Source organism: Delphinapterus leucas, chromosome 18, assembly GCF_059928025.1.
Source record: "Delphinapterus leucas isolate spDelLeu-1000000601 "Yukka" chromosome 18, BTC_Dleu_Yukka2, whole genome shotgun sequence".
Taxonomy (NCBI): domain Eukaryota; kingdom Metazoa; phylum Chordata; class Mammalia; order Artiodactyla; family Monodontidae; genus Delphinapterus; species Delphinapterus leucas.
The window spans coordinates 603,853-625,893 of NC_143146.1; the positions used below are offsets into that span (position 1 = coordinate 603,853).

Here is a 22,041-nt window from a genome sequence, read left to right on the forward strand (position 1 = left end):
ATCTCTTTCCCACCGAGAAGAGCTGGCCGTTTGGCTAAACATCCCAGAGAATGACATACACATGCTTAATTAAGTGTTTACAGCTATTTATTCTTTTCCAAGGAAATCTGAACGTTTCATCAGAGAGTAGCAATTACATTCAGGAAAAAGCAAGCGATTGACAAACAGCACAAATCAGTACATGGCTTTCCTCTACGGAGTAGAATAAATGCCCCAGAGTTGAGAGAAGAAATTGTCCGCAGAGAAAGAAGGCTCACTTCGACGGTCCTTAGGACTCAGGTGGCAAGGACTGGAGTAGCTCAGACTCACGGCACTCAAAATAGGGCCTTATCTCCACACCCTCTCCAGCATTTATGGCATGGACATATATACACTACCAAACGTAAAACAGATAGCTAGTGGGAAGCAGCCGCATAGCGCAGGGAGATCAGCTCGGTGCTTTGTGACCACCTAGAGGGGTGGGATAGGGAGGGTGGGAGGGAGACGCAAGAGGGAAGAGATATGGGAACATATGTATATGTATAACTGATTCACTTTGTTACAAGCAGAAACTAACACATCATTGTAAATCAATTATACTCCAATAAAGATGTAAAAAAAAAAAACAGGGCCTTAATGTTTTCCAATATAATTTTCGCTCAACTTTCTGAGGCGCTCAATGGGACAGCAGCCATGTTATTCTTTTACAAACATTCAGGCAGAAACACTTTTGGTTAGAATAATTCATATAGAGGTTAATTTTTAAATGCCACGTTTTTTCATATTTTCAACTTATTCGTGTTGGCTATGTTTTTCATTCGTAGCACCTTTCTTCCCAGAACTTTAAGTACCAACAAAGAAACTGGAGAATAGAGTAACTGAGGCATTAATTAAGAGATTAAGGGAATCGGGCAGCCGCTGGGAGTAAATCCAGGTTTAACTCAATCCAGTCCTTTATCCCTGAACCACTCACTACCTATGAACACAATTGAAATGTGTCATTTTAAATGGGCTGAAAGACTCAAAAGAGCAGTTCCAAACCTGAGTTCTCTAAAACCCCAGAAAGGAGGCCAGGAGCAGTTTTCATTATTTCAAATAAAGTCTAAAGGAATCCTATAGGAACAAACTATGCTGAAGTTGCACACACACTAGATCCAGTTTCCTTTCCTGTCTCCAGTCAACTCGGTATTGAAAGCCTAGTTCTGCTGATCAAAAGCTCTTATTGTGACAAAGAAAAGGAAAATGTGGTTGTCGGAGAAGATGGTTTATTATATCCTGAGGGTGGGAGGGAGGGGCACAAGGGGCTGACGGTGAGAAATGGCAGAACTTCAGAATTCGCGGTGGATGGAATTATTCTTTAAATACAATTTTATAATACCAATTTCAAGACAGTGAATGACATACACTTGTTAAATCGCTCATGATTTTATATGAAAGAAAAGTACAGCGTAAAGAATATCTATCTTCCTACACATTACTCAGCATGTTTTGTTTAAAATACACATAGAATTACATCCAAAACAAAGCAGTATTAACTAATCTCCAAATGTCAGTGAACCTAACCCTAACTGAACACTTCACCCATAAGCGTGGTCCTGGTCATAGGAAGGGTTACATTTTGCTCCAGAGCACGGGTCTAATTGATGGATGACCATGACCTAAAGCAACTGGTGACCGTTACACTCTGTTTTTCTTCAAAGATGACAGCACAGTCACTTTAAAGGTGGCAAGAAGGCTGACTTTTTAGGAAACTAGGCATTATTATGAGATACTAGAGTCATATCAGAAAAATGCTTGGCAGTACAATTACACACTACCCCCCCTTTTTTTTGACACTTTCTGAAGACTAAACATTGATATTAAACTTGTTAATGTGAAAAACAGCTTAGTCAAATGTCTTGAAGTTCTTGTTCTTTTATGTCTTAAAGCACTGTCAACAAGGTCATGGGTTAATTATCAGGCGTTCACTTTTCCAGAACATTAAAAAAATCACACCACGTGATCGATGAAAAAACTAAATGAAGCAATGTTATTGTCTGGTGGGTAAAATAAGTGTGGAAGAGTATTAATACCTTCATTTTTATTTATTTTAAAAGTGATTATTTTCAGTTCCATAATTTGATTTTCTAGCCCAGCTAAAGAGAGGAGAGGCATAAAAATAGGCACATGTGATGCTTGACAGAGAAGAGATAGAAAAGCCATTTGCCTGACAGAGAAGAGATAGAGAAGCCATTTTAAAAGAAAAATGAAAAGTCAGGAACACACTATTTGAGTCTAAATAGCAGTAGGCAACTCAGGGACTCTAAGCGCCTCACTGCACACAGCCAATGTGTAGTGTGAGGGGCTGAGACAGGAAATGGGGCCTGTACGCTGCCTTGGATGCATCGCTAGCTGGGCTCAGATTCCTCACCTGTACAGGTCTTACTCCAAAGACTGACGGGAGTTATTAGCACATGGGGACCTCAAGAAATGACAGCTATTATTCTTCTACCTTATAAATCATATTTTTCTGCCTTAGCTATTATATTTCTAACCTTTAAAAAGGTACAAATATATAAGATACATTTTAGGCTAAGATAAAAAGTTTTAGTGTTTAAGAGAGAATATTAGGTGCTTGGAAAATTCATTTCTATACAATACCTTATTTGTTAATGATGCTGTAAATAAATGCCTTGGAATAAAACATTTTTCTGTGAAAAAATAGGATAATGTGTCTAATATGAGGATAAGAGCTTGAAAGAAAAGATTTGAACAAGTGAAGGACCTAATCCCATCTCTTTATTAGAATGACTAAGAGTTGTTCTTTTTTTTTTGCGGTACGCGGGCCTCTCACTGTTGTGGCCTCTCCCATTGCGGAGCACAGGCTCCGGACGCGCAGGCTCAGCGGCCATGGCTCACGGGCCCAGCCACTCTGCGGCATGTGGGATCTTCCCGGATCGGGGCATGAACCAGTGTCCCCTGCATTGTCAGGCAGACTCTCAACCACTGCGCCACCAGGGAAGCCCCGAGTTGTTCTTTTTTTATTATAATTTATTTATTTTTGGCTGCATTGGGTGTTTGTTGCTGCACTAGCTTTCTCTAGTTGCCGTGAGTGGGGGCTACTCTTTGTTGTGGTGCACGGGCTTCTCATCACGATGGCTTCTCTTGTTGTGGAGTAAGGGCTCTAGAGCGCAGGCTCAGTAGTTGTGGTGCACGGGCTTAGTTGCTCCGTGGCACATGGGATCTTCCCGGACCAGGAATCAAACCCGTGTTCCCTGTGTTGGCAGGCAGATTCTTAACCGCTGCACCACCAGGGAAGCCCTGTATAAACTTTTTAAAGACAATTTTAACATGTCTTTCATGGAATAAGTCACCTGCCAATGGGTGAAACTATAAGAAATTTTCTTTCTTGCCCCCCAAAAATGTGCTACATCATTTCAGTAAGTTCTGCCACAACTGATCCGGATGCTTGGACAAGACAATTATCTAAACTATGACATATTAAAAATGACATATTACAGGAGAAAAGCAGCTCCAAAACTAAGACTCCCTAATTAGCTCAGGCTCCGGCCCAGAGGACTGGGCGTGGCTGTATTTAACTGTCTGGGAAATGGCTCTGGAAGGATGCTGGCTCAGCATTACAAAATTCCTGGATTGGCCAAGATGGTGGAGTAGAAAGCGACTGAGCTCACCTCCTCTTACGAGCACACCAAAATCACAACCATTGGCAGAACAACCATCCGTGAAAAAGACTGGAACCTTTCAGAAAAGATCTTCCACAATTGAAGACAAAGAAGGAACCACGAGATAGGTAGGAGGGACGGACTTGCGATATAGTCAAGTCCCATACCTCCAGGGCCCCAAAACTTGAGAATAATTACATTGCAGAGGTTCTCTCAAAGGAGGGAGGGGTTTGAGCCCCATGTCAGGCTCCCCAGCCCAGGGGTCCTGAACTGGGAAGACAAGCCCCCAGAGCACTTGGCTTGGAAGGCCACAAGGACTTACTTTTGGGGGGGCCAGAGGGCTGAGGGAAATAGACTTCATGCTTAAAGGGCACACACAGAATCTTACACGCTCCAGGACCCAGGGCAGGGGCAGTAATTTGACAGGAGCCTGGGTCAGACTGGCCTGCTGATCTTGGAGAGGCAAGAAGCCACTGCAGCTCACCCTGGGGACACAGGCGCTGGCGGCAGCCATTCTTGGAAGCTCACTCCTTCTACCACATGGACACTGGTGCTGGGAAGGGCCACTGTGGAACCCTTCCTCTAGCTTATTAGCCCCAGGACACAGCCCTGCCCTGGCCCAATAGCTTGTAGGCACCACTGCTGAGACGCCTCAAGCAACTGAGTGGGGACACAGGCCCACCCATCAGCAGAGAGGCTGCCTTGAGACCTCCCGAGCCCACAGCCGCCCCTGGACAAGGCCCTCCCACCAGAGTGCTCAGGAACCAGCTCAGCCACCAATCGGCAGGCACCAGCCCCAGAATCCCCTGGGCCTCAACCCTGCCCTTCAGGAAGCCGGCTCTAGCATCCAGACCAGCCTCATCCACCAGGGGGCAAACGCCAGACGCAAGAAAACCACAGCTCCACAGCCTGCAAACCCAGCCTGCCCACAGCCAGCCAGACCCTACCCTGGGACCAGCTGGGCCCCAGCCCTGGCCAATAGAAGGCCAACACAAGCTTCAGGACACCCTGGACCCTGGACCCAACTGTGTCAGAACAATTCCCCCCAACCAGAGATCCAACACCAGCTCTGGGACCCCTGGGCCCTGCAACCAGACCCCAGGACCTGGCTCTGCCCACCAGTAGGCTGGCACTAACCCCAACACCTGGGTTCACCCACCAGTGGGCAGGCAACAGCCCCAAACTCTTCTGGACCGTGACTCCGCCCGCCAGTGAGCCAGCACTAGCCCTGGAGCCCGTGGGGATTCTGCAGCCAGCTGCCTCCTGACCAGGCCCCACCAAGCAGCAGCTAGCAGCCTCCACACAAGGCAGAGCTTGGCAACCAACCAAACCAGGTGCCAACCAAGCCCACCAGACTGCCCACACAGTCAGCCTGCCACAACAGAAGGACCCACACAGTCCTCACAGGGGGAACACCTAGAGCATACAACTTGGGAGACAAGAGGGGAGTGCACTGCTGCAGAGGACGTCTCCTACAGAGGGCCAGTTTTCTAAGGTTGTGAAACGTAACCAACCTACCAGATACATAAAATTACAAACAGCAGCTTAAGTGAAATGAGGCAACAGAGGAACGTGTTCCAGACGAAGGTACAAAATAAAACCCCAGAAGAGCTAAGTGAAGTGGAGATAGGCTACCTACCCAAGAAAGAGTTCAGGGTAGTGATTGTAAAGATGACCCAGGAACTCAGGAGAAGAATGGATGCACAGAGCAGGAAATTAGAAATATTTAACAAAGAACTAGAAAATATAAAGAGCAACAAAACAGAGATGAAGAATACAATAACTGAAATGAAAAACACACTAGAAGGAATCAGCCATGGACTAAATGATATAAAGGAACAGATCAGTGAACTGGAAAACAGAGTAGTGGAAATCACTGATGCTGAAAAAAAGAAAAAAGAATGAAAAGAAATGACCGTTTAAGAGACCGCTGAGACCACATCAAGTGCACTAATATTCACATTATAAGGGTCCCAGAAAGAGAAGAGAAAGAGAAAGGGGCTGAGAACATATTTGAAGACATAATAGCTAAAAACTTCCCTAACCTGGGAAAGTAAACAGTCACCCAAGTCCAGGAAGCACAGAGTCCCATACAGGACGAACCCAAAGAGATACACACCAAGACACACAGTAATTAAAATGGCAAAAGTTGAAGATAAAGAGAGAACATTAAAAGCCGCAAATAACATACAAGGTAACTCCCATAAGGCTATCAGCTGACATTTCGGCAGAAACCCTACAAGCCAGAAGGAAGTGACATGATATATTTAAAGTGATGAAAGGGAAAACCTACAACCAAGAATATTCTCCCTGGCAGGGCTCTTATTTAGATTTGACGGAGGTCAAAGCTTTATAGACAATAAAAACCTAAAAGAGTACAGCAACACCAAACCAGCTTTACAAGAAATGTAAAGCTTCTCTAAGCGAAAAAGAAAAGGCCACACCTAGAAACATGAAAATTACGAAAGGAAAAAGCTAATCAGTAAAGGCAAACATAAAGGAGAGGCAGGAAATCATCTAAAGCACAAAGCTAGTAGGAAGGTTAAATGATAAGAGAAGTAAAAATCATCTATATCCACAATAAGCAGTTAAGGGATACGGAAGACAATCAGATGCAAAATATGATATCAAACATAGTAATCGTGAGAGGAGGAGCGTCCAAAGCAGGGATGTTAAAATGCATTTGAAATTAAAAGATCAGCAACTTAATTCAATCATGTATACGTACAGATTGCTATATAAAAACCTGATGGTAACCACAAACCAAAAATTTGTAATAGATACACACAAAAAAGAAAAAGGAATCCAAATATAACACTACAGGTAGTCATCAAATCAAAGCAGAAGAGAACAAAAGAAGAAAGGAATGTAACAGACCTACAAACAAACACAAAACAATTAACAAGATGGTAACAAGAACATAATATCAATAAATACTTTAAATGTAAATGGCCTAAATGCTACAATCAAAAGACACAGAGCGGCTGAAATCAACACGAAAACAAGACCCATATATATGCTGCCTACAAGAGACTCACTTCAGATCTAAAGACACACACAGACTGAAAGTGAGGGGATGGGTTCGTGCCCCGGTCCGGGATCCCACATGCCGCGGAGCAGCTGGGCCCATGAGCCATGGCCGCTGAGCCTGCGCGTCCGGAGCCTGTGCTCCGCAGCGGGATAGGCCACAGCAGTGAGAGGCCCGCGTACCGCAAAAACAACAACAACAACAAAAAAACAACAAAAAAAATTAAAAAATAAAAGATATTCCATGCAAATGGAAATCAAGGGACAGCTGGGGTAGCGATACTTATATCAGAAAAAATAGACTTTAAAATAAAGACTGTTACAAGAGACAAAGAAGGACACTACATAATGATCAAGGGATCAATCCAAGAATATATAACAATTGTAGATACACACACCCATCATAGGAGCACCTAAATACATAGAGCAAATATTAGCAGACATAAAGGGAGAAAAAGACAGTAACGCAATAACAGCAGGGGACTTTAACACTCCACCTACATCAATGGACAGATCACCCAAGCAGAAAATCAATAAGGAAACACTGGCCTTAAATGACACATTAGACCAAATGGATTTAATAGATATATAAAGAACATTCCATCAAAAAGCAGCAGAATGACACATTCTTTTCAAGTACACATGAAACATTCTCCAGGATAAGTCATATGCTAGGTCACAGAACAAGCCTTGGTAAATTTAAGAAAATTGAAATCATACTGAGTATCTGTTCTGACCACAATGCTTTGAGACTAGAAATCAATTACAAGAAAAAAGCTGCAATAAATACAAACACTTGGAGGCTAAACAACATGCTACTAAACAACCAATGGGTCACTGAAGAAATCAAAGAGGAAATAAAAAAGTACTTCAAGACTAATGAAAATGAAAACACAACCACCCAAAATCTAGGGGACACAGCAAACACAGGCCTAAAAGGGAAGTTTCTAGAGGTACAAACTTATCTCAGGAAACAATAAAAATCTCAAGTGAGTAACCTAATCTTACACCTAAAGGAAATGAAAAAAGAACAAACAATATCCAAAATTAGTAGAAGGAAAGAAATCATAAAGATCAGAGCAGAAATAAATGAAAGAGAATTTAAAAAAATAGAAAAGATAAATAAAAGCAAGAGCTAGTTCTTTGAAAAGATAAACAAAATTGATAAACCTTTAGCCAGACTCATCAAGAAAAAAAGAGGGCCCAAATGAATAAAATCAGAAATGAAAAAGGAGAATTTACAACCAACACCACAGAGATACAAAAGATCATAAGAGACTACTAAAAACAACTAAATGCCCATAAATGGATAACCTAGAAGAAATGGACAAATTCTTAGAAATGTACAATCTCCAAAGGTTGAACCAGGAGGAACAGAAAATATGAACAGACCAATTACCAGCAATGAAACTGAATCAGTAATTTCAACGCTCAAGAAACAAAAGTCCAGAACCAGATGGCTTCACAGGTGAATTCTACCAAACGTTTAGAGATGAGTTAACACCTATTCTTCTCAAACTATTCCAAAAAACTGCAGAGGAAGAACACTTCTGACCTCATTCTATGAGGCCAGTATCACCCTGATACCCAAACCAGACAAAGACATCCCCCAAAAAAGAAAATAGGCTCAATGATGAGCATAGATGCAAAAATCCTCAACAAAATATTAGCAAATTGAATCCAACAATACATTAAAAGGATCATATACCATGATCACGTGGGATTTATCCCAGAGATGCAAGGATTTTTCAATATCCCCAAACTGATCAATGTGATATATACCACATTAACAAGGTGAAGAACTGAAATCATATGATCATCTCAAAAGATGCAGAAAAAGCTTTTCACAAAATTCAACATCCATTTATGATAAGTTTTCCAGAAAGTGGCATAGAGGGAACATAACTCAACATAATAAAGGCCATATATGACAAACCCATAGCTAACATCATACAAAATGGTGAAAACCTAAAAGCATTTCTTCTAAGATCAGTAACAAGACAAGGATGCCCGCTCTCACCACTTTTATTCAACACAGTATTGGAAGTCCTAGCCACAGCAATCAGACAAGAAAATAAATAAATAAATACATGGAATCCAAATTGGAAAGGAAGAAGTAAAACTGTCACTGCTTGCAGATGACATGACACTACACATAGAAAATCCTAAAGACGCCACCAAAAAACTACTAGAGCTCATCAATGAATTCAATAAAGTTTCAGGATACAAAATTAATATACAGAAATCTGTGCATTTCTATACACTAACTTCAAGTTATCAGAAAGGGCAATTAAGGAATTAATCCCATCTACCATCACATTAAAAAAAGTACCCAGGAAGAAACCTACCTAAGGAGGTAAAACACCTGTACTTGGAAAATTAAAAGATACTGATGAAGGAAACTGAAGGTGAAACAGATGGAAAGATACACTATGTTCATGGATGGAAGAATTGATATTGATAAAGTGACCATACTACCCAAAGCAATCTACAAATTCAATGCAATCCCATCAACATACCAAGGGCATTTTTCACAGAACTAAAATAAATAATCCTAAAATTTGTATGGAAACACAGAAGACCCCAAATAGCCAAAGCAATCTTAAGAACAGATCTGGAGGAATCATGCTCCCTAACTTCAGACTATACTACAAAGCTATGGTAATCAAAAAACATCATACTGGCAAAAAAACAAGACACACAGATCAATGGAACAGAATAGAAAGCCCAGAAATAAACCCACACACTTATGGTCAATTAATCTGTGACAAAGGAGGCAAGAATATACAATGGCAAAAAGACAATCTCTTCAATAAGTGGTGCTTGGCAAACTGGACAGACACATATAAAACAATAAAATTAGAACATTCTCTGATACTATATAAAAAAATAAACTCAAAATGGATTAAAGACCTAAATGTTAAGACCAGAAACCCCAAAATTCCTAGATAAAACATAATTAGAACACCCTTTGACATAAATCGTAGCAATATTTTTGGATGTCTCCTAAAGCAAAGGAAATAAAAACAAAAATAAACAAATGGGACCTAATTAAACTTAAAAGCTTTTGCACAGCAAAGGAAACCATCGTCAAAATAGAAAGACAACCTGCTGAATGGGAGAAAATACTTGCAAATGATGACTGATAAGGGGTTAATATCAAAATATATACACAGCTCACACAACTTAATATCTAAAAAACAAACCCAAGTAAAAAATGGATAGAAGACCTGAACAGACATTTTTCCAAAGAAGACTGCAGACAGTCAACAGGCACAAGAAAAGATGCTCAACATTATTAATCATCAGAGAAATGCAAATTAAAACCACAATGAGATATCACCTCCCACTGGTCAGAATGGCTATCACCAAAAAGAACACAAATAACAAACATTGGTGAGGATATGGAGAAAAGGGAACCCTTGTACACTGTTGATGGGAATGTAGATTGATGCAGCCACTATTGAAAACAGTATGGAAGTTCCTCAAAAAACTGAAAATAGAACTACCATATGACCCAGCAATCCCACTCCTGAGTATATATCCAAAAAAAACCCAACATTAATTCAAAAAGATACGCACACCCCAACATTCATAGCATCATTATTTACAATTGTCAAGATATGGAAGCAACCTGTCTGTCAACAGAAGAATGGATAAAGAAGTGGTATATATATAGATAGACAGATAGATAGATAGATATACACACACAATGGAGTAGTACTCAGCCATAAAAAAGAATGAAATTTTGCCATGTACAACAACATGGACAAACTTCAAGCATATTATGGCTAAGTGAAATAAATTAGAGGAAGACAAATACTGTATGATACCATTTATATGTGGAATCTAAAAAATACAACCAAATAGTGAATGCAACAAAAAAGAAACAGACTCACAGATATAGAGAACAAACCAGTGGTTACCAGTGGGGAGAGGGAAGGGGGAGGTGCAAGATAGGAGTAAGGGAGTATAAGGTAAAAACTATTATGTACAAAATAAATAAGCTACAAGGATGTACTGTGCACACAGGGAATATAGCCAGAATTTTAACTATAAATGGAATGTAACCTTTAAAATTTTTGACTATGTTGTACACCTGTAACGTATGTAATATTGTACATAAGCTATACTTTTATAAAAAAATTTTTAAAAAGGCATATTAATGATCACCTGCTTATTTCATATGAATTCAGAAGCTGTAACAGGTATAAATATATATGCATCTGATAGGAGTCCTAAATATATGAAGCAAAAATGAACAGAATTGAAGGGAGAAATAGACAGTTCTACAGTAATATTTAGAGACTTCTAACAACCCACTTTTAATAAAAGAACAACGAGGCAGAAGATCAACAAGGAAATAGAAGACTTGAACAACACCATAAACCAATTAGACCTAACACACATATACAGAACACGCCACCCAACAAAAGCAGAACATACAATCTTCTCAAGTGAACAGGGTACATTCTCCAGAGGGACCATAAATTAGGCCACAAGAAGAGTCTTAATACACTTAGACTAAAATCACACAAAATATCCTTCTAAGCACAATGGAATGAAACTAGAAATCAATAACAGAAGGGAAACTGGAAAACTCACACACATGTGGAAATTAAACACATTCTTAAACAACCAATGGGTCAAAAAAGAAATCACATGGAAAACTAGAAAGTACATTAAGACAGAAACAAAAACAGGAAAAGTTATGGGATCAGCAAAAATGGTGCTCAGAGGGAAATTTATAGCTATAAACGCCTACATTCAAAAAAAAAGTGCCAATTCAATGGTCTGTACACTTTAAGGAACCAGAAAAAGAAGAGCAACCTAAAACCACAGCTAGCAGAAATAAGGAAACAATACATTAAGAGTGGAAATAAGATATACTTGAGAAAAACAACAGAGAATGTAACAGCTAGCAGAAATACGGAAACAATACATTAGAGTGGAAATAAGACATACTTGAGAAAAACAACAGAGAATGTAACAGCTAGCAGAAATAAGGAAACAATACATTAGAGTGGAAATAAGACATACTTGAGAAAAACAACAGAGAATGTAACAGCTAGCAGAAATAAGGAAACAATACATTAGAGTGGAAATAAGATACACTTGAGAAAAATAACAGAGAATGTAAACAAAATTCAAAGTTAGTTTTTTGAAAAGCCATAAAAAATTGACAAATCTTTACCAGATTTACAAAGAAAAAAAAGAGAAGACTCAAATTTCTAAATCATAAAATGGAAGAGAGGAAATTATTACTCACTTTACAAAAATAAAAAGGATTACAACAGGATACTATGAACAACTGTACACCAACAAACTGAATAACCCAGATAAAACAAATTCCTAGAAACATACAAAAGTATGAAAACTGACTCAAGAAACAGCTATAACAAGTAAGGAGACTGAATCAGTAATCAAAAACCCTCCAACATAGGAAGGCCCAGGACCAGAGGGCTTCACTAAAGAATTCTACCAAACATTTAAAGAATTAACATCTATTCTCAAACATTTCAAAAAAATTGAAGACTTATCTCAGGACTGCAAGGGTGGTACAGTATATGAAAATCAATAGAATGAAGGGAAAGAAACCTGAAAGATGTTACACAAATGAGTCAAATAGGCCCCTGCATATTGATCCTCATGTTGTTTACTTCTTCACAGCAGGCTAGGATGGTTAGCTTAAGTCCACCAGAGCCAAATCAAAATTTTCACATGCACCTGTTTATATGTAGCCCAGACAAGCATATCTTCAGCCATTCAGAGCCTGCCTATTTTGCATACTCACCAAAACTACACCCAGTGTCTGGTAGCTGTAAATAAGACAAAAAAGACCCCAAGGTGCCACTTTGTAACCCAGAGACCCCCTGCATGCTGCTACTCCATCATGGAGACATGTGAGCCCCTCTGGAACTTCCCTCTGCCCCAGGAGTTCCATTGCCCTCTTCCCCTTCTGGGTGGTGACCTCATGCTGCTGTCTCTGGAAGGGGCTATCCCCTCTTGCCACCTGTCAAAACAGGGCTCAAGTAAAGCTACCCCAAATAAAGCGTGTGACTGCCATTTATGGTTGTGTCTTTTCCTTGAACAGTTCCAAAATCCTAGAACTCATTAAACCTGAACATCTCAACTGATCCAAAAAAAGCATTTGACAAAATCAGCACCCATTCCTGATTAAACAAAACATTCAATAAACCAGGAATAGAAGAGAACCTCTCCAACACTAAAAAGGACATCTATGAAAGACTAAAAGCTTTTCTTTTAAGATCAGGAATGCCTACTTTTGCCACTTCTTTTCAATAAAATACTGCAATTCTAACCAAAGCAGTTACGTAAGGAAAAGAAATAAAAGGAATCTAAATTGGCAAAGAAAAAGTAAAACTATCTCAACTTGCAGATGACATGATCCTATTGCACAGAAAATTCTGAAGAACGAACACACACACACAAATTGTTACAGCTAATGAACACGTTCAGGATACAAAGTCAACAAACAAAAATCAGTTGTATTTCTATACACTAGGAATGAGACAATCCAAAAAGGAAACTAAGAAAACAATTCCATTCACAATAGTATCATAAAGAATAAAACACTTAGGAATGAATTTAATCAAGGAGGTGAAAGACTTATACAACGAAAACTGGAAAACATTGCTGAAACACATTAAGGACATATAAATGAAAAGACATCGTATATTTATGGATTAGACATATACTAAGAAGACATACATATTCAATTAAATCCCTATCAAAATCCCAGTGGCTTTATTTTCAGAAATGGAAAAAAAAATCTAAAATTCATATGGAAATTCAAGGGACTACAGTAGGCAAAACAATCCTGAAAAAGAACAAAGTTGGAGGACTCACACATCCCAATTTCAAAACTTACTACAAAGCTACAGTTGACAAAACAGTGTGGTACTAGCATAAGCATATACATATGGACCAATGGAATAGCACTCAGAGCCCATAAATAAACCCTCATATTTATCATCAATTCAACATGGATGCCAAGACTATTCAATGGGAAAAGAACAGTTTCTTCAAGAAATGGTGCTAGGAAAACTGAATATCCACATGCAAAACAATGAAGTTGGACCCTTAACTTACAACATTTAAAAAAATTAAAATGGATCAAAGACCTAAATTTAAGAGCTAAAACAATAAAAATCTCAGAATATCAGAGAAGTGAAACTCTGCATAACCTTGGATTTAGCAATAGTTTCTTAAATGACACCAAAAATACAGTCTACAAAAGTCAAAAACAAAAGAAAAATAGATAAATTGGATTTCATTAAATTAGAACTTTTGCATATTGAAGGACACTATCAAGGGAGTGAAAGGACAACCCAAAGAATGGGAGAAAGTGTGTGCAAATCATGTATCTGATAAGGGTTTAATATCAAAAATCTATAAAGAAATCCAACAACTCAACAACAATAAGATAAACAACTCAATTTTAAAGTAAGCAAACGATTTGAATAGACATTTCTCCAAAGAAGATATACAGATGGCCAATAAGCACAGGATAAGATGCTCAACATCACTAGTGATTAGGGAAAGGCAAATCAACCAAAATGAGATACCACTTCCACCTACTATAATGGTTACAGTAAAAAACAAAACAAAACAAAAAACAGAAAAACAGTAAAAAGCATTGGTGAGGATGCAGAGAAATTGGAACCCTCGTGCACTGGTGATGGGAATGTAAAATGGTACAGGCACTGTGAGAAAGGTTTGCTGGCTCCTCAGAAAGTTAACCACAGTATCATCATATGACCCAGCAATTCCACTCCTAGGTATATATCCAAAGGATTGAAAACAGGGACCCAGATAATCATGCAGCCATGTTCATAGCAACATTATTCACAACAGCCAAAAGGTGAAAACAACCCAAGTGTCTGTCAACAGATGAATGTGGTAAATATACACATTTTGGAATAGTATTCAGCCACAAAAAGGAACGAAGTTCTGATAAAAGCTACAACGTGGATAAACCTTGAAAATAATAAACCAGACACAAAAGGACAAATATTGTGTGATACCACTTACACGAAATTATCTAGAATAGGCAAATTCAGAGACAGAAATTAGATTAGAGGCTACCAGAGCTGAGGGACTTTCTGCTTAGTGGGTACAAAGTTTCTGTTTGGAGTGAAAAAAAAAGTTGGAAATAAATGCCACTGAATTATACACTTGAAAATGATTAAAATGGCTCCCTATCCACACATGCACACACTTTATTTCTTCACTTACAGAAAAACGGGACAGAAGAGTTCCCATATACTAACCGTCTCCCCATATCCCTATCTTGCATTGATGCGGTACAGTTGTTACCAAGAGTGATGCATTATTATTAACTAAAGTCCATAGTTTATGTTGTATACATACATTTTACCAAAATAAAGGAAAAATGAGAAGAAAAAATGGAGGCATGTCACAAGGACATAAGATGGAGGCATGTCACGACATAAGAGCCAAGCTGAAAGACTTCCAATGGCCAAAGCTGAAACAACTGAAGCCACAAAATAAATAACGTTAGTATAAAATTATCACCTAAAATAGAAAATATGTATACATGAGTTTATGCTGATAAATAAATGGGATAAATAAATAAAATGAACAAATGGGAGAGAACAGATGAAACTGTCAGGGGATGGGGCTTAACTTAAACCCCTCAACAAACGGAGGGTAGGCTGGGCTTAGTGATTTGCTTCTCAAGTGTGGGAAGAGGGAAATAGTGACTTTGCAGTGGGGAAACCTGGCAGACACCATTGCCACCAAGTGATCAGGTCCACACCTCCTGTGTAAGTCATGCTGATAACATGTAACCCTGACACAATGTGGTGAGAAAGGTACTTCACACCCAAAACCCCAGTCCAATCATGAGAAACACTTGAAACAACTCAAACTGAGGAACATTCTACAAAATACCTGACAAGTCCTCTCAAAACTGTCCAGGTCACGAAAGATAAGAAAAGTCTGAGTCAAGAGGAGCCTAGGCAACCTGACAGCTAGTTGCAGCGTGGCCCCCGGATGCAGGAGCGGAAAGAGGACATTCACGGGAAAACTGGTGAAATCCAAAGAAGTCTGCAGTTCGGTTACTAGAGACCAACGTGGATTTCTTAGTTATGATAAAAGTCCCACAGTCACATAAGATGTTCACAATGGGGGAAACTGGGTGAGGGTGCACGGAAGCTCTCAGTACTACCTTTGCAGATTTTCTGTAAGTTCAAAATTAGCCCCAAATAAAAGTCTATTGAAAAAGAAAAAACGACCTAAGACACGGTTTACTTTCTTTATTTCACTTTGTATAACTGTTCTGTAGGATCAGAAAACATCTGTTGCAAAGGTGTGCGATCCAGGCTCTTAAGGCAGGTCTCCATTCCTAAATGCAGAGGTGGGGTCTGGATGAATGTTGAGAAATGGGACATTTTAAAGACAAGGATGAGAGGAAACACTGACCTACTCTAGGACACAGGGGAACTGGGACCCGTCTGGAATCACGTACTGTGGTCTGACATAGGTGTCTCTAACATCATGTCACTTTCATTCATTTCAATTTCAAAGGTTTCTTCCAAGGAAGGTCTGGAATCTGGAGTTTTCCTTGAGGTTTCTAATGGTGCAAGCCCTGCTTCTTCCACTGTCTGTTTTTCTACTTCAAATTCCCTGAAATCCCACGGAGGTGAAATAATGTTCTTTAATGTCTTCATTGTATGCACGTCAAAGTCGTAACATTTTAATTTGTCTTTGATGTCTGCTCCTAAAAAGAGAGAAATGCCACAGTGAGAACAAAATAAGAAATTCCATTTACCTGTCATTTCCACCAATACATGACACTGCTCTATCGTTTAGGTCAGATGTCCTTGTGAGAGCACACGCATAGCTAAGGAGGAGAAGCGTTCCCATCATGCCCCTGCTCCTTTGATCTTGGGGACGAAGGGAGATTGTGGGGAGGCTCCCAGAAGCACGTGCAGGCTCAGCTCCGCTGGGCTCAGCAGCCGCCCCACCTCCAAAGCGAGTCTGGCACCGACAGAAGCCCGTGCGCGGTGCTTCCTCAGCTGCTGCGCACGGAGAGCTGCCGGCTGGCGCTTGGCCCTGGTGCAGTCACAAGCCTCAGGTATACAGAAACGCAGTGAAGGGAAATACACTGTCTACAAATCAAAATCCTGAGAATAATGGATGTATTAGGTCCGATCATTCCCGACATAAACAAAATGACAATTTTACAGAGTTCAAACTAATAGCTTTCAGTAACAGATGTTTTAACAGATAATAACATCCAAGTCTTCTTAAGATAAAAATAGTACAGCATGGCGATTACAGTTAATAATACTGTATTACATATTCAGAAGTTGCTAAGAGAATAGACCTTAAAAGTTCTCATTGCAAGAAAAAATTTTTTCTAACTATGTTTTGTGACAGATGTTAATTAGACTTACTGTGGTGGTCATTTCACAATGCTTACGAGTATTAAATTATGTTGTACACCTGAATTTAATACATTATATGTCAATTTTACCTCAATAAAATAAACTAATATGTAATGAACAATACACTTGGAAATCTCCTTTCTAAGACCATTACCTTTGTGAGGACAGGCAAAACGTCCGTCTTATTCAGTACTGTATCTCCACACCTTTCTTAGCCTTATAAGACTTTTGCGTTTAAGCTTCACAACTCCTCCTTGGACAAATGTGGAAACTGAGGCTCACACTTGCCCCAAAGCCACAGGGCTACTGGGTGGCAGACCTGAGATTTCAACCCAAGGTCTTTTTTTTTTAAATTTTAAAAATTGAGCCGTAACATACAAACTGTGAAGTGTGCACAGCTGGATGAATTTTCACATATGTACACATCCACATCACCACCACCAGACCAAAAGCGAACATTTCTAGCTCCTAGAAAACCACCTCAGGGCCCTCTAGTGAACCTTCCCTTTTAGTCGCCGCTCTCGTTCTTCTATCACCACTGATTAGTTCTGCTTATTACTAATCTTTGTATAAATGGAATCAATCAGTAGAAATTCTTTTCTGGTCAAAACTGGTGAGACTCATGTATGTTACAACACGATTCAGTCGTTAGCTCTTCTAACTGTGCAGTGTTCTCCACTCTCCTATTGCTGGACCTCGGCTATCTCCAGTGAGCTGCTGTGGGAAAGAAGCCGCTATGAACAATCCTCTGGCTTACCGAGGCACTTGCTTCTCTTGGGCATAAATCTGGGAGCAGAGCTTCTCTTGGGCATAAACCTGGGAGCAGAGCTGCTACACTGTAAGATCAGCACGGAAGGTCACTGCCTCGATCGCCCCCAGTGAATCTCACCTCCCAGCACCCACGCCCTTGAATAAGCCCTCCTGTGTTGACGGTGCACTTAATCACGACTCATTCTGATGAAGAGAATGGGATGGAAGTGATTTGTGCAACTTCCAGCTTCCAAGGGGTCCCGATGCTTTAGTTCTTGTCCCTCAGGACCCTGAGACGACCATGCTATGAAGAAGCCTGGGTTAAAGACCCATGGAGAAGCCCAGCTGTGTCACTGAGGTCCCCCTGTGTATGAGGCCATCTTGGACCATCAGCCCCTCCAAGTGAAGACCAGCGAAAGAGCCATGAACCGACCCACAGGACTGTGGGAAACTGGGCGGAGTGGTGTGTTAGGCAGGAAAGGCCTGTTTAACTTTAGCAGATGTGCTGTTAAACAGTTTCCCAAAGAGCTCTGACCCGTTTATAACCCCGCCAATAATCAATAATGTACGAGGATTCCAGCTGCTCCGTGCCACTGCCAACACTAGGTACTACCAGTCAGTATTTTTCACTTTTAGCCATTCTGGCAGGTTTATAGTGGTGCCTCATTACGGTGTGTGTTTTTTTGTTTTAATTTAATTTAATTAATTAATTTATTTTTGGCTGCGTTGGGTCTTTGTTGCTGTGTGCAGGCTTTCTCTAGCTGCGGCGAGCGGGGACTACTCTTCATTGCGGTGCGTGGGCTTCTTACTGCAGTGGCTCCTCTTGTTGTGCAGCACGAGCTCTAGGCACGTGGGCTTCAGTAGTTGTGGCACGTGAGCTCAGCAGTTGTGGCTCGCGGGCTCTAGAGCACAGGCTCAGTAGTTGTGGTGCACGGGCTTAGGTCCTCCGCGGCATGTGGGATCTTCCCGGACCAGGGCTCGAACCCGTGTCCCCTGCATTGGCAGGCAGACTCTCACCCACTGCGCCACCAGGGAAGCCCTCGTTATGGTTTTTATTTCACTTTACTGATAAGTAATGATACTGAGCACCTTCATTTATTTTGTAATTACCTGAATAACCTCTTTGCTGAAATTCCTGTTCAAGTATTTTGTCCATTTTTGATGGAATTTCTACTCATTGTAGGATTATGCATAGGACTTTTTGTATTCTAGACGCAAGTTCTTTGATGAGTTTATGTGTTGTGAGGGACTTCTCTCGGTCTCTAATGTGCCAGTTTGCTCTCAGGTTGTTACTTTTATTGAAGCCTAATTTAACACTTTTTCCTCTTCTGCTTTTACACCCTGTTAAAGAAGTCTTTGCCTACCCCAAAGTCCAGCTCTCAAGATGTAACCTCACTGCAATGCTCTTTCCCTTACAATGTTCGTAACTAAGTGGGCACCCAAGTACAGCAACTCCATACCAACTTACCTTATGACTTGCTAATCATTAAAAAAAATTTAAAGAATTACATAGCATTGTAATGTAAAGCCAACTCAACAGTCCGCTGAAGTGCAAAGGTTTACATGCTATGCTCTGCACTATAAAATATTAAGGCAAGAGCCCTTTCATTTACTTATTAGAAAAATCTGTCTTAAGATTTTTTCAATTATGCAATTAGATTGATTGTTGTATATCACAGTGCTTTACACATATTCTATAACTGTATTTTGCATACAGCAAGTATTCAACTTTAAACTGAATGGATACTTAATGAATCATTAATTCCCACACGTTGTTCCACTGAAATAAATGGAGTTTCTTAATATTAATGTAGCTAGAATCATTAGAAAGATGAACTTAGAACTTTACATGAGAATTTGAGAAACATAAAAAGAGATATACAACAATCTAAAAAATGGAATACAACGTCAATAAGAATAATTGTAATCTTACCAATATAAGCTTCAGAATCACCAATGTACATTTCAATGCAATGACCAAGCATTGTAACAGAAAATGTATCATCTCGCCTAAGACCAAGGGCCTGCCAGAAAAGATTCAGCACGGTTATTACAAGAAAATCTGTCTCCTTCTCTTTGGTGTAAAACATTCTCACAGGACTCCTTTCTAAATACTCCAGGGAACCCAGGGTAGAGGGAGAGGGAGGCTGTTAGTGAGGATACAGTTAACATGAGTAGCCAATAGGTGATGACTGTTGAAATTGGGTGATGGGTACGCGGAGGGTCATTACGCTATGTTATTGTTTACGTTCGAAACCCCCTCCTCCAAAAAGATTTTAAAACCTGTATCTCCACAAAAAGCCTTCAAAGACTTCTGTATTAATTAAATCATAGAAGAGAGGTAAATTACACAATGTTCAAATACAGACATTTGAAAGATCACAAAAACTATTAACACTTCTAAACACTTCTGCCTGCTCAGAAAGTATTCTGGTTATCTCAGTGGCACTTCAGGACTTCACTTTACCTGAAAATCTCTAACCAACCTTTGAAAATCAGTTACGAATCTATCACTCACAAATTTATCTTTGAAATATTGCATTTTCTCAAATTTTATCTCTTTCTCCAAAAACAGTTATTTCATCGATTCTAAGACGCACATTTTTTCAAATTCTAGCATTTCTGAACTTGGGAAGTCTTTCAACAGGTGGATTCTTACTACTGCTGTCCGCCGGGCACAGCCATGATACGGGAGTCTGTGACAGCAATGTGGGCTTGGCGGCCACACCAAGAGCACAGACTAGACCACAAACCCCCTGAAGAACACCTACAGAAGATACTGGACTTGTGGTTGTTGTCTAACAACCTTTTGGTGACACCTTCTGACAGAGCCAATGTCTCTGGCTGGGAGGAACCTGAGTGAAATGGGGCATGTGCACTGGCACACGGACACAATTTTGGGAAAACAGGAATGACCACCTGGTACAAAAGTGATTTAGAAGGAGCAAACTCTGAATGGGAAGAATGAATATCTTAACTATTTATTTCACTTATACCTTCTTTTTTATGTAGGTAGTAAAGTGATCCCTGATAAAAATCTATGTCCTAATATGTCCAAAAGAGCACTTTTTCTAAGTACAGAAAAACTAAGTGATAGGAAGGAATTATGATAAAGTGTAAACGGCAGCGAATTTTTGTGTGTGGTCACCTCGCTTATTAATGGTGGCTTAGAGCTGATGAAATACTGCATATGGATTAAGGGGAGAGTCTTTCCCAGTGATGAATGCACAAGTTTTGCTCATCTACAAACATGATCTAAGGGAATTACTTTTAAGTCATAAATAGAAAGAATGGAGTTCCCAAAGGGCTCCTCAGATGTACACCCAGCTCAGCTGCGCTGACAAACACTCCTGGACACTTGTGTTTCTCACTGACACTCAGGACAAGGTTCACATCTGCTCTAATGTGAGGAGTTACTACACAACATTCACGGACTTTTCTCTGCAAAGACAAGAACAAAATACAAGGTTGCCTGAGGAGTTTTAAAATGTAAATTTTAAACTGCACTTCTGTAAAGTAACAAAACATTGCCTAGAAAACGTCTTTTAAAAAAAGTGGTAACAAAAAAAAAAAAAAAAAAAAGTGGTAACTGTTAACCAGATTTAAAGTTAGGTACAAACAAAAGACGAAAGACGTACTGTGTGGAAATAGTCCACGGCATTTTCAAAGTTGCCCATCAGACTATGGATATACCCTATGGCAGAATAGGTGGATGCATTCTGAGGAATCAACACCAGTGCCTGCCGGTGGTAGTCCAAGGCTTCAGCATACTTCCTGGGAGAGAAGACGAGGGAGGACAGGAGAACAGGAAGAAAGAGAGAAAGCAGTCAGTGCGCGCAGTGGGTACTCCTTGATGTAGGCACGTAAGAACCACTTTCCTATATCAGAGAAACAGTCTAGACGGCAACGGTCCTTCGCATCCACTGCGTATCTTCAGTGGGTCTTCCTGCCTTCCAGCTGAGGGTGGGCACTCCTGCAGGGCTACCAGCTGAATGCCATTCTTGACCCTTGGGCCTATGCCCCATCGCACAGCAAGACCTCTTTTATGTGAAGACAAGCCTCCTACACCAGGGATGGTTAAAAGCAACCAAATTGTTTTGCTTTAAGGTCTACAGGAGTTACTTGGAGCAGCATTTCCCCAAATTCTCTGCAATACTTGCTCTGTAAAAACTCTTGTGAAAAAAGGT

General features: G+C 40.1%; 1 protein-coding gene across 5 annotated transcripts in view; it reads right to left on the minus strand.

Moving 5' to 3' along the window:
- Positions 1 to 14,716: 14,716 nt before the first annotated feature.
- Positions 14,717 to 22,041, minus strand: part of CDC16 (cell division cycle 16) — a 29,496-nt gene continuing 22,171 nt past the window's right edge. Inside the window, exons 15-17 of one of the 5 annotated variants that reach the window (XM_022576679.2) lie at positions 21,493 to 21,628; positions 19,788 to 19,878; positions 14,717 to 16,434 (exon numbers count right to left, since the gene is read on the minus strand). In XM_022576679.2, coding sequence (XP_022432387.1) covers positions 16,175 to 16,434; positions 19,788 to 19,878; positions 21,493 to 21,628 — 487 coding nt within the window. In that variant the 3' untranslated portion in view covers positions 14,717 to 16,174. The other 4 variants (XM_022576678.3, XM_022576677.2, XM_089899305.1 and 1 more) reach the window with 4 other exon arrangements.